This window comes from Bufo bufo, chromosome 7, assembly GCF_905171765.1.
Source record: "Bufo bufo chromosome 7, aBufBuf1.1, whole genome shotgun sequence".
Classification (NCBI taxonomy): domain Eukaryota; kingdom Metazoa; phylum Chordata; class Amphibia; order Anura; family Bufonidae; genus Bufo; species Bufo bufo.
The window spans coordinates 196,121,792-196,135,334 of record NC_053395.1 but is presented as its reverse complement, the minus strand read 5'-3'; the positions used below and the strand labels follow the sequence as shown (position 1 = coordinate 196,135,334).

General features: G+C 45.8%; 1 protein-coding gene across 1 annotated transcript in view; it reads right to left on the bottom strand.

Moving 5' to 3' along the window:
* Positions 1-8,487, bottom strand: part of KCNH7 (potassium voltage-gated channel subfamily H member 7) — a 352,340-nt gene extending 343,853 nt beyond the window's left edge. Inside the window, exon 1 of the mRNA XM_040439382.1 lies at positions 8,196-8,487. Coding sequence (XP_040295316.1) covers positions 8,196-8,271 — 76 coding nt within the window. The 5' untranslated portion in view covers positions 8,272-8,487. The remainder of the gene's footprint in view (positions 1-8,195) is intronic.
* Positions 8,488-13,543: the final 5,056 nt, after the last annotated feature.

The window sequence follows — 13,543 nt, the reverse complement described above, 5'->3', positions numbered from 1 at the left end:
TTGGCCAACTCCGATTACTGGTTGTTAACCCCTTCTCGACCCCCGCTACAAAGAGAACTTCTCATCTCTCATTCCTGTGGTGGAGAGGACGAGCAAAATGGTGCAATACCAGAAGGTCCTTGTGGAAAAATTGCTCCAACAATTTACAGCTGACAACGCTGTCAGCCGAGTACGTAGTTCCTTGGGCAACCGAGGAGGGGCGACGAGGGGAACACACAGCAGTTCCAACAGAGGCAGGGCAAAATTCTCCAAGGCCTGGGACAGTTTCATGACACCCCGCCAGCACCCTCACCCTGATGCGCGGCCTAGTGTCACAAGGAGGAAAAAGTTTTGGAAGATGGTGAAGGAGTGCGTAGCAGACCGTGTCAGCGTCCTCAATGATCCCTCTGTGCCTTACAACTATTGGGTGTCCAAGCTGGACACGTGGTACGAACTGGCGCTCTATGCCTTGGAGGTGCTGGCCTGCCCTGCCGCCAGCGTTTTGTCAGAGCGGGTATTTAGTGCTGCTGGGGGCATAATAACTGATAAGCGCATCCGCCTGTCAACTGAAAACGCTGACAGGTTGACTCTTATAAAAGTGAACAAGGCCTGGATTGCCCCTGACTTCTCTACTCCACCAGAGGAAAGCGGCTGAACATAAAGACACTTTAAATGTGGCTATTATGGTGTATTGAATACAATGTATTCCCATGCACCCCTTCCACCACAAAAAAGGGTATATGGTTCAATCTTCCTTTTCTCGTCCTCCTCCTCCTCCATCAGATCAACATGCTTATTAGGCTGCCCTCGCTCCTAATGTTTTAGAGGGTCAGCTCAGCAGCAGACCCTCACCCATAATTTTTTCCATGGTCAGATCAGCAGCAGGCCCTCGCCCCTAATGTTTTAGATGGTCAGCTCAGCAGCAGACCCTCACCTCTAATGTTTTAGATGGTCAACTCAGCAGCAGGCCCTCACCCATGTTTTTGATGGTCAGCTCGGCAGCAGGCCCTCACCCATAATGTTTTAAATGGTCAGCAGGCCCTCGCCCATAATGTTTTAGAGGGTCAGCTCAGCAGTAGGCCCTTGTCCATAATGTTTTAGATGGTCAGATCGGCAGCAGGCCCTCGCCCCTAATGTTTTAGCTGGTCAGCTCAGCAGCAGGCCCTCGTCCCTAATGTTTTAGGCTACTTTCACACTAGCGTTCGGGGCTCCGCTTGTGAGCTCCGTTTGAAGGCTCTCACAAGCGGCCCCGAACGCATCCGTACTGCCCTAATGCATTCTGAGTGGATGCGGATCCGCTCAGAATGCATCAGTCTGGCAGCGTTCAGCCTCCGCTCCGCTCAGCAAGCGGACACCTGAACGTTCGGGTGTCCGCCTGGCCGTGCGGAGGCGAGCGGATCCGTCCAGACTTACAATGTAATTCAATGGGGAAGGATCCGTTTGAAGTTGACACTATATGGCTCAATGTTCAAAAGGATCCGTCCCCCATTGACTTTCAATGTAAAGTCTGGACGGATCCGTCTGAACAACTTTCACACTTAGAATTTTTTCTAAACTATAATGCAGACGGATCCGTTCTGAACGGATACAAACGTCTGCATTATAGGAGCGGATCCGTCTGTGCAGACATCAGACGGACCCGCTCTGAACGGTAGTGTGAAAGTAGCCTTAGATGGTCAGATCAGCAGCAGACCCTCACCCCTAATGTTTTAGAGGGTCACCAGCAGGCCATCAATCATAATTTTTCAAGGCTGTGTATGATGCCCTCCTTTATGTGTAATAAAGGGTGTATTGGAGTGCCGGTTTCATGTAATTTTGGCAGCCCTTTCACTTAGTGCATAGGCTTTATGAGTGTAGCAGTTCCACTACCTGAACAATTGTACCACAATGTGAATGAGGCCCTCCATTATGTGATATACAGGTTGTATCGGAGTGCCTCTTCCTTGTAATTTTTGGCAGCACTTGCACTTTATATACAAGTAAATATACAGGAAAGAATGTTTCCTAACAATTTTTCCTCTAAAATCGATTTTATCTTCGGTTTTGTGCCTATTATTGTCAGTCTGTAAAAGTGGTGTACTACTCGGACAACATCGTTCCCAGCAGCGACCTGGGAGTCCAAGATGTATCCAGACATCCTCCCCATGCTGTTCCTGAACCATTTCACTGGCGTTTCCATCAATTTCTGACCTCTTCCTATGAACCAGACACCCTCCCCTCTTCAGAGCAGGGGGTGCCTGGTTTAATGCTCGGGTTCTCCCATTGACTTCTACCGAGCACCCAAGCATCCTGCACTTTGGTGCTCGATCAACACTACTCTCTAAATGTTACACAGCGTCCTGTGAAATCTGGCCAAACAGCAATTGGTACATATCCCTTCATACTAAAAATACTTACGGTACCTAATCTGGTGGTTGCCTGATAATTTTAATTTAATGTATGGGATAATTTATTATTTTTTAAAAGGCAAATAGAAGTTATATTTTTATAAAAGTTATTGGGTGGTCCTAAGTGGGAATTTATGGCCTTTTCATTTACTTTCATACTGATTTCCACAAGACCTCCCAAGGGGATACTATAATAAGTCACTGTTGGGTCATGTGCTGCTTGGGGACATGTCATTACTGAGGCCAGTGTTTGGTTGCAGTGGTACACGTGACCCTGTCCGTCCGGAAGACCGGTGAAGAGAGGTATGGAGCTGGAAAGGAGCGGTGGGAAACAGGTAAGTATGAATGAGCTTGAAATAAAAAAAGCGCACCAAGGATTCTTACATCTGTAGAGAATGATGTGTCGGAGTGGCACGTCATAAATATACGTAGATTCTAGGTGGGGAACGTACACGCTAATAGTAACTTGTGCAAAGGTAAATTTCCTCCCAAGCTTCCTAATGATATAAATGATGCAAACATCTTCATCCACGTCCATTTCATGAATTGGAAATACTTATTAGTGGATGATGTTTTGACAGCTTGATTACACAGCACATTGAGATATATCCTCCGTACGCTGGCAGTGCACTATCTACTGCAGATTCCTGCTCCTGTGGAAGTCGGCCTCTTGAAAATCTTCCTCCACAAGCGATCTCTACAATCTCCCAGTACAAGGGCTCATGCACACGACACGACCGCTGGATGTTTTGCGGTCCACAAATTGCAGATCCGAAAAAACACAGATACCGCCCATGCGCATTCCGCATTTTGTGGAACGGAAGGGCCGGCCACTGCCAGAACAGTCCTATCCTTATTCGCAATAAGGACAATAATGGGACATGCTCTATTTTTTGGCGGAACGGCCATGCAGACATACGCACGCGGAATAATTTCTGTTTTTTTGCAGCTCCATTGAAGTGAATGGTCCCACCTAAGGGACGCAAAAAAAGTATATATTCGTGTGACTAAGCGACTTTACAACACGCAGGCTCTTATCGTGTGTCACCAGGACGGTGTTATCACGGCAGACTGTGATAGTGAAATTTCATTTTAACTTCAAAGCTAAATGTCTTTGGTTTAGTAAGACGGACGAGATGTGCTGCATGTACTACTGCGCTCCTCCTATCTTCCCACCGCTCCGTGCACTGTGGGGCGGTGATACGGTATCACAGGGAGAGACCATCCAGGGGTGGCACTGAGGGGAACACAGGTGATAAAGGGGATTCAGAGCGACCTTCTGCTCAGAGGTCAGTTGGATTTCTTTCCAGAAATGGGGCAGCCCGATCTTCATCTTCAGTACCAGGACAGAGGGCAGACATAGCGGGGCGCCATTGCCCACTGACCTCTAATGGGCTCTGAAGAGTCTTTACAGGTCAGTCTTGTGAGAGGCTCCAGGCTTTCTGCTGCCCCATCCTTCCCTGTAAGGCACCGCAAAAAGAACAACAACTGGCGGGACCCCCGGGTGACAACCTGATGTAGGGCACATTAACCCCGTACTGGTAGTATAATAATGATAGACAAATAACTGTAGATAGATAGATAGATGTAGATAATAGATAGATAGGAGATATGAGATAGATAGATATATAGATAGATAGATAGATAGATAGATAGATAGATAGATAGATAGATAGATAGATAGATATGAGATAGATAGATAGATAGATAGATAGATAGATGTAGATAATAGATAGATAGGAGATATGAGATAGATAGATAGATAGATAGATAGATATGAGATAGATAGATAGATAGATAGATAGATAGGAGATAGATAGATAGATAGATAGATGTAGATAATAGATAAATAGGAGATATGAGATAGATAGATATATAGATAGATAGATAGATAGATATATAGATAGATAGATAGATTGATAGATAGACAGAGAGATAGACATAAGATAGATAGATAGATAGATAGATAGAGAGAGAGATAGAGAGACAGATAGATAGATATAGATAGATACAGTAGATAATAGATAGATAGATAGATAGATAGATAGATAGATAGATAGATAGATAGATGTCTGGTGAATAAAGTCTGAAATTATTTTACGCCTTGGAGGTGCCGTGGAATTTTTCTTGCTTATTATCTGAAGGGGGATCGCCTTCACAGCCGCTGGCACTCCGCCATACTTGATTTATAGCTGTGCTGCCCAATTTATATTTTTTCTAGATAGATATGTGATATAGATAGATAGATAATAGATAGATAGATAGATAGATATTAGATAGATAGATAGATAGATAGATAGATAGATAGATATTAGATAGATAGATAGATAGATAATACATAGATAGATAGATAGATAGAGAGATTAGATAGATAGATAGATAGATAAGAGATAGATATGAGATAAATAGATAGATAGATAGATATGAGATAGATAGATAGATAGATAGATAGAAGATAGATAGATAGATAGATAGATAGATAGATAGATAGATATTTTCAGAAGGCCAATATCTGCCCTGTTATATGTCCTCCCAGAATATAATGCTGGTATACAGTATAATACTATAAATTAGTTAAATATATAAATAATCTGATAAATATCTTGTAGATGATAGATGAGATCAGGGGTGCACAACCTGTGGCCCCCAGAGCCGTGGTTTGCAGTCCGTCCCCGACTTCCATGAATGAAACACGGCTAATCGATAGAAGTGAAGGAGGGAGGAATGACTGCGGTTATGGTAGCGATCATTCCTCCCCAGTCACTTTGCATTAGCCGGTGTAATAGGCTGAGTACACACGCGCTGATTAACTTTTTTTTTGTGGCCCCTTGAAATAGTGCGATGTGACAATGCGGCCCCCAGACCAAAAAAGGTTGTGCACCCCTGGATTAGACAGGATTTCTGGAATTCCTTCTGCTTCTTCCTTGTGGGGGTCTCTCCATCCCTACAGCAAAATGTTCTCTACATTTCCACAACTTCTCAATGATCCACAGCGTCTGATAACTTGTCTCAGGGAAATGCTTATTACGGGCATTTTTCACATTCATTAGTTGCAGTATACGGCACCGTAATATTTCATGATATTATAACACTCAGCCTTTGAGCAATTATAAAATCTATGAAATTAATGAGACATATATAATTACCTGAAGTGTAATGAATGTAAAATGTCTGTGCTGAGTCTGCAGGGCCGCTCTTATCGGTGACTCTGCTGTCACCGCCACCTGTGTGCTATTTACATGGCATTTACAGAACATAACACATTGTAACGCACCCCCCCCACCCCTGAAGTTCCTGTGCTGTATATGATGTGTCTTGCTCTTTAATGACCTATGCGTAGACCGAATCTTGAAACCATCCGATTATTATTCAGTGACTTTTCAGCGCAGCATCTAACTGGAAAAGACCACTCCTGCTTATATTTATGGGATTTGTGTGCTCACTAGAAGGACTATAATCTGCCTCATCTGGAGCTTTCATCGCAGTCTACCGGGATACTGTACATTGACCCAAAAACCACTCGTACATTCTGTAAGCACCAATGTAGCAGAGCTGAATTTGACAACAAACTCCATGAGAGATATAGATGGAGGTGGCCATATAGGTGCACTCACAAACTCAGCCCTGCTACATTTTACAAACTCAGCCCTGCTACATTAAACAAACTCAGCCCTCCTACATTTTACAAACTCAGCCCTCCTACATTTTACAAACTCAGCCCTCCTACATTTTACAAACTCAGCCCTGCTACATTTTACAAACTCAGCCCTGCTACATTTTACAAACTCAGCCCTGCTACATTTTACAAACTCAGCCCTCCTACAGTTTACAAACTCAGCCCTGCTACATTTTACAAACTCAGCCCTGCTACATTTTACAAACTCAGCCCTCCTACAGTTTACAAACTCAGCCCTGCTACATTTTACAAACTCAGCTACATTTTACAAACTCAGCCCTCCTACAGTTTACAAACTCAGCCCTGCTACATTTTACAAACTCAGCCCTGCTACATTTTATAAACTCAGCCCTGCTACATTTTATAAACTCAGCCCTGCTAGATTTTACAAACTCAGCCACATTTTACAAACTCAGCCACATTTTACAAACTCAGCCCTGCTACATTTTACAAACTCAGCCCTGCTACATTTTACAAACTCAGCCCAGCTACATTTTATAAACTCAGCCCTGCTACATTTTACAAACTCAGCCCTGCTACATTTTACAAACTCAGCCCTGCTACATTTTACAAACTCAGCCCTGCTACATTTTACAAACTCAGCCCTGCTACATTTTACAAACTCAGCCCTGCTACATTTTACAAACTCAGCCCTGCTACATTTTACAAACTCAGCCCTGCTACTGGTGCAAAACTGACAACAGTAAGTGTTACACTTTGGAAATGTAGCAGGGCTGAGTTTGTGATCGCATGGTGAATGCATTCCTATAGAATATAAGTAGGTGTTACAGATTGTTTTCACAGTCCTGATTGTTTTTTACATTTGGATAATGTTGTTAAAGGGTTTCATCTATAGTATAGAATACGGGTGAAACTGGGAAAATGTGAATATCGTGTAAAAGTCCATTTATTTCAGTAATGCTAATTAAAAGGAATTGCATTAATGCAGCTTATCATTAGAATTTTGTGAAAAGGTTCAATATTCTAGGCTCAAAGTGTCACACTCTAGTCAGCTAATTAATCCATACCCCCTGAGCAAAGGGAACCTCAAAATTGTGACTTTGGGGTTTCATAAGCTGTAAGCCATAATCATCCAAATTATAACAAATAAAGGCTTGAAATATCTCACTTTGCCTGTAATGAGTCTCATATGTCAGTTTCACCTTTTAAGTTGAATTACTGAAATAAATGAACTTTGCACGATATTCTAATTTTCTAAGTTTCACCTGTAAGGCTAGACCAGTGATAAGTGTAATATCCATCAGATCCGTCTCCTAGTGCATCATCATTACATAACCCAGGCTGCAGGGAGGCTACATTGTGTTACACCTGGAGTCTGCACAGCACCTTCCCCTTCAGTCATTTCTTCATTCATAGATTCTATCTATCTGTGTAAATGTAAATATATTGTCACAATAAGGGTCACATTTCAAGATTTGAAACGCGTAGACGCTAACGCGGAGTGTCTGTACTGTGTCACTGGATATTTTATCTTTTTGAAGAATAAAGACTAGCACCTATTCATGGGAGGATGAACGTCTCTCCTTGTTTTGGATATGTAAATATATATATATGAATGTACACACAGAACATAGTGTCTCTCTCTATCTCTATTAAATACATAGATTGAAAGAGATAGATACAGTAGATAATGGATCGATAGTGTGCTGGATAGATAGATAGATAGATAGATAGATAGATAGATAGATAGATAGATAGATAGATAGATAGTTAGATAGATAGATAGTTAGATAGATAGATAGATAGATAGATAGATATGAGATAGATAGATAGATAGATAGATAGATAGTTAGATAGATAAATAGATAGATAGATAGATAGATAGATAGATAATTTGTGTATGTGTGTCGATAGATAGATAATAGATAGGAGATATATAGATAGACGATAGATAGATAGATAGATAGATAGATAGATAGATAGGAGATAGATAGTAAAATAGCAGCACAGTCCCTTCTTCTCCAGGTGGGGACCAGTCATGCTGCTGTTGTCACTGTGTCCTGTGTCAGTAGAAAGTTGTCCCCACACCTGGAGATCCCAGGCTGAATGCACTGGTCAGATACAATGATACAACGCACATGGATACACAGGCTTGTAATAAGCATATAATGGACAAGGGGTGATATACTCACTCTGCCCTTCAAATTTCCTGATAATGGTCCCCAGAAATGTGTTTTGTGGGGCCACATGCCCTCTTCTCACAGGCATTTTTGGAACTGAGTGGAATTCCGTCCTCTCCTTCGGAGTCCACGATGCTTCTGCTGGGCTGTCAGTGGATCAGGAGAAGCATCTCCTCTTCTTCCCAGAGCATTCTGCACAATGGAGCCCAGGGATGCTGCACAAGGGGGTCCTGGAGTGCTGGTACCCTGGTAGACATGCAGGTGCAGGAGGCCCCCCTCCCCCCCGAAGCAGGGACTGTGAGGGTCTCTGTCCTTCCCCTCCTCACCTCCAAAGCCTCAGGCACAGCTTGTGATGTTATGGGAGGAGGAGGAGGAGGAGGAGGAGGAGGAGGGGGGGAGAGGCAGGCTCAGAGCAGCCACTATAGGAGGCTCCATGGCAGCAGGAAGAGCATGGCTCCCTTCTTGCAGCAGCCCCCTCCCCTCCATCACATCCCCCTGTGTGCAGCTGGCACATCTCATTCTCAGCATAGGGAGCTGTCAGGAGGAGCAGGCCATCTACAGTACAGGCATCCTGTGCAATGTGACACAGAGACCTGCAAGAAGTTACCAGTCCTAGTCAAAGATGTTCTGCAGCAGCTATCACTCTGTGACAATGATTGCGTTCCTGTTACACAGCCCACATTGGGTAAATTAGACAATTGCTTGACTTGCAATTCCTCAATATGCTGTAATTATTAGAATCCATACCTTTACTGATGGGATTACATGTTGCCATCTTGGGTGGCTCTATGAATCCTTCAATGGACACAGGTTTGGTGTAAATGTCCAGTGATTGACCAGGGGGTGAGATAAATGGCATAGATGTCTGATGGGGTTCAGGGGACAGCAATCTTAGGTATAACGCCACCATTAAACGGGTTATCCAAACTATAAAACATGCCCCCCAATGCCCGGGCCCCTCATATAGACTATACTTCCCCGTCGCCCAGCAGCCACATCGCTCCTGGTCCCCGCACGGCCGTCACTGGGAGGGAGTCTCGTCCCCGTCGCGGCCTGCTATTGGCTGGCCCCCACCCCTATCGCCAGATGTTTTGATCAGCGCAACGACCATGAACGACGAGTGCCGGGGAGCGGGGTAAGTATAATCTATATGAGGGGCCCAGGCATTGGGGGCCATGTTTTATAGTTTGGATAACCCGTTTAAAGGGGATGTCTCATCTCAAACATTCGTAGTATCAATGTCAGATGCCAACGCTGGGACCCGCACCTATCTCCAGAATGGAGCCCAGAAAGTGAAGGAGGGCATGCTGCGCATGCGCAACCTGCTCTCTATTCATGACCATGGGAGTTCTGTATATAGTCGAGCGAGTGTGCTCAACTATTTTTGGAAGTCCGATTTTGGTGAATGGAGAGCGCACTGTGCAAGCGCCGACACCGCTTCGTTCACCACCGTGGGACTGTTGGAAAGAGTTGAGCTAGCGCTGGTTTATTTTCGGAACTCCCATAATGGTAAACGTTGGATGGCTGCGCATGTCGGCTGCTTTCCATTCACTTTGGGGACCCTGTTCTGGAGGTAGGAACAAGTCCTATCTGACATTGATGCCATATCCTGGTGATATTCCATAAATGTCTGAGATGAGAAAACCCCTTTAATCTCTTGACAGATTTCTGGGAGATCACAGGGAGTTGTCCTATTTAAGGAATGATAATAATGCTATATGATGAGAGTGAGGTATAAAAGGATTGTCACATTTTTAAATAAAGCCTCTGCCCACATGATCAACCCTTTTAAACCAAGCCTACTGCCTGGTAGGGTTAATCATGCTGATTAAAACAATACCTTCATTATCTCTGTAGGTTGCAGCGCTCCAGAGACAGGAGGGTTTTTATCTTTATGCAAATCAGGCAGTTGGAGCACCAGGAATTTGGAAAATTCAGAGTTAGGCCTCATTCACACGTCAGTGTTCGGTCAGTGATTTCCATCAATGATTTTGGGCCCAAACCAGGTGCGGATATAAACACAGAATGAGGAGCAGATCTTTCCCTTATACCTTGTGTCTGTGGAGGCTCCAATCCTGGTTTTGGCTCACAATCACTGATGGAAATCACTGACCAAACACTGAAGTGTGAATGAGGCTTTAGTAGAGGAAGAGGAGGAGGTCCCATTTCAGGACCTTCATCTATCAGCTAGAGCAGGCAGTGTCTATCACACTGGAGGCATTACATTGATAACAGCGGGCACAATGTATTGCTTCCAGGGCCGGACTGAACTGCCGGGATACCAGGAAATTTCCCGCTAGGCCGGCAGGCCTGAGTGCCGCAAGGCCGCGGCCCTGGTGACAAGTGGGGGCGGCCGGCAGCAGGGCACAGCAGCAGGAGATGAGCGCTTCCATTGTGGAAGCACTCATCTCCATAGTCATCTGTATCGCCATCCTCAGGACGGCGATACAGATGTCTATTCTGCGGCAGGGGAGGGAGAGGTGTGTCCCCTCCTGTTCCTCTGATAGGCTGCCGGCCTAGTGCTGGCAGCCTATAAGAGGCCGGTGCAGGCGGCGCGATGACGTCATCGCGCTGCCTGAGCCGTATAGCGAGGGACACAGGCCGGAAGAGGCCTGCATCGCATCGCTGGAGGTAAGTATAAGTGTTTTTTTTTTTTATATATAGGTACAATAGTGGCACATTATTATTATTATTATTATTATTTATTATTAAAGCGCCATTCATTTCACAGCGCTGTACATATGAAAAGGGGCATACATACATAATACAGACAATTGCACTAATCATAAACATGACGAGTTACAAACTGGTACAGAAGGAGAGAGGGCCCTGCATAAGGGGGGACTACTGGGCTGGCACATGATAAGGGGGGACTACTGGGCTGGCACATGATGAGGGGGGACTACAGGGCTGGCACATGATAAGGGGGGACTACCGGGCTGGCACATGATAAGGGGGGACTACCAGGCTGGCACATGATAAGGGGGGACTACTGGGCTGGCACATGATAAGGGGGGACTACCGGGCTGGCACATGATAAGGGGGGACTACTGGGCTGGCACATGATAAGGGGGAATACTGGGCTGGCACATAATAAGGGGGGACTACTGGGGTGGCACATGATAAGGGGGGACTACCGGGCTGGCACATGATAAGGGGGGACTACTGGGCTGGCACATGATAAGGGGGGACTACTGGGCTGGCACATGATAAGGGGGGACTACTGGGCTGGCACATAATAAGGGGGGACTACCGGGCTGGCACATGATAAGGAGGGACTACCGGGCTGGCACATGATAAGGGGGGACTACTTGGCTGGCACATGATAAGGGGGACTACTGGGCTGGCACATGATAAGGGGGGACTACTGGGCTGGCACATGATAAGGGGGGGACTACTGGGCTGGCACATAAGGGGGACTACTGGCACATGATGGGGGGGCTACTGGCACATGATAAGGGGAGCTACTGGCACATGATAAGGGGGATTAATGGCACATGATACGGGGGACTACTGGCACATGATAAGGGGGGCTACTGGGCTGGCACATGATAAGGGGGGACTACTGGGCTGGCACATGATAAGGGGGGACTACCGGGCTGGCACATGATAAGGGGGGACTACTGGGCTGGCACATGATAAGGGGGGACTACTGGGCTGGCACATGATAAGGGGGGACTACCGGGCTGGCACATGATAAGGGGGGACTACCGGGCTGGCACATGATAAGGAGGGACTACTGGGCTGGCACATGATAAGGGGGGACTACTTGGCTGGCACCTGATAAGGGGGGACTACTGGGCTGGCACATGATAAGGGGGGGACTACTGGGCTGGCACATAAGGGGGACTACTGGCACATGATGGGGGGGCTACTGGCACATGATAAGGGGGGCTAATGGCACATGATAAGGGGGATTAATGGCACATGATAAGGAGGACTACTGGCACATGATACGGGGGACTACTGGCACATGATACGGGGGACTACTGGCACATGATAAGGGGGGGCTACTGGCACATGATAAAGGGGGCTACTGGCACATGATATGGGGGCTACTGGAACATGATATGGGGGCTACTGGCACATGATATGGGGGCTACTGGCACATGATAAGGGGGCTACTGGCACATGATAAGGGGCGGCTACTGCCACATAAGGGGTGGCTACTGGCACATAAGGGGGACTACTGGCACATAAGGGGGACTACTGGCACATAAGGGGCGGCTACTGGCACATAAGGGGCGGCTACTGGCACATAAGGAGGACTACTGGCACATGATAAGGGGGGCTACTGGCACATAAGGACGACTACTGGCACATGATGGGGGGACTACTGGCACATGATAAGGGGGGGGGCTACTGGCACATGATAAGGGGGGCACTCTGGCTACTGGCACATGATATGGGGGGGGGCTCTGGCTACTGGCACATGGTGGTGGGGGGGCTCTTATTACTGGCACATGATTGGGGCATCTATGGGGGCACATCTTACTGGCACATGATTGGGGGCATTTGTTGGGGCACTTATTACTGGCAGATTATTGGGTGGCACTATAGGGGCATCTACTGAGGCTAAAAAGAAGGGGTATTTTATATGGGGGGCTCTGTATAGGGGCATTTTATACTGGGACAGATTATGGTGGGTACTATGGGGAAGGGGGGAGAGGAGTACTATGGGGTCATCTATAGGGGCACTGAGAAGGGGTATTTTATATGGGGGCTCTGTATAGGGGCATTTTATACTGGGATACATTATGGTGGGTACTATGGGGAAGGGGGGAGAGGAGCACTATGGGGTCATCTACGGGGGCACTGAGAAGGGGTATTTTATATTGGCACATTATGGGAACATTAGCTCAACTGGGGGCATTACAAAGGGGTATGTTTTGCACATTCTAAGGAGAATTATTTCTACTGGGGGGCATTATGGTGGGCTTTATTACTCTCACATGGTATGACCCCCTAGTAGCAGCACCAGCCTCTCCCTGCTCTGCTATCCCTCTGCCCCTTCTCCAAATCCTTATTATGAATAGTGATGAGTGGCAAGGGTCATATTCGAATTCGCGATATTTCACGAATATTTTGTAGAATATTCGTCGAACATTCGCGAATTCGAATGTTCGTTATATTCTACAATTTTTTTACTTGAAAAATCGGCAAGGTAATGATTGCGTAATATGCGAATTTTCGTAATGCAAATTTTTCGTAATGCTTCTTGCTTGTGGGCCAATGAGTCATAGCACTATATCGAAAATATTCGTTTTTTCAAATATTCACAATATTCTAAAACAAGAATATATAGCAATATAGCGAATATTCGAAAAAAACAAATGTAGAGCAATTAAGGGCTCTTTCAC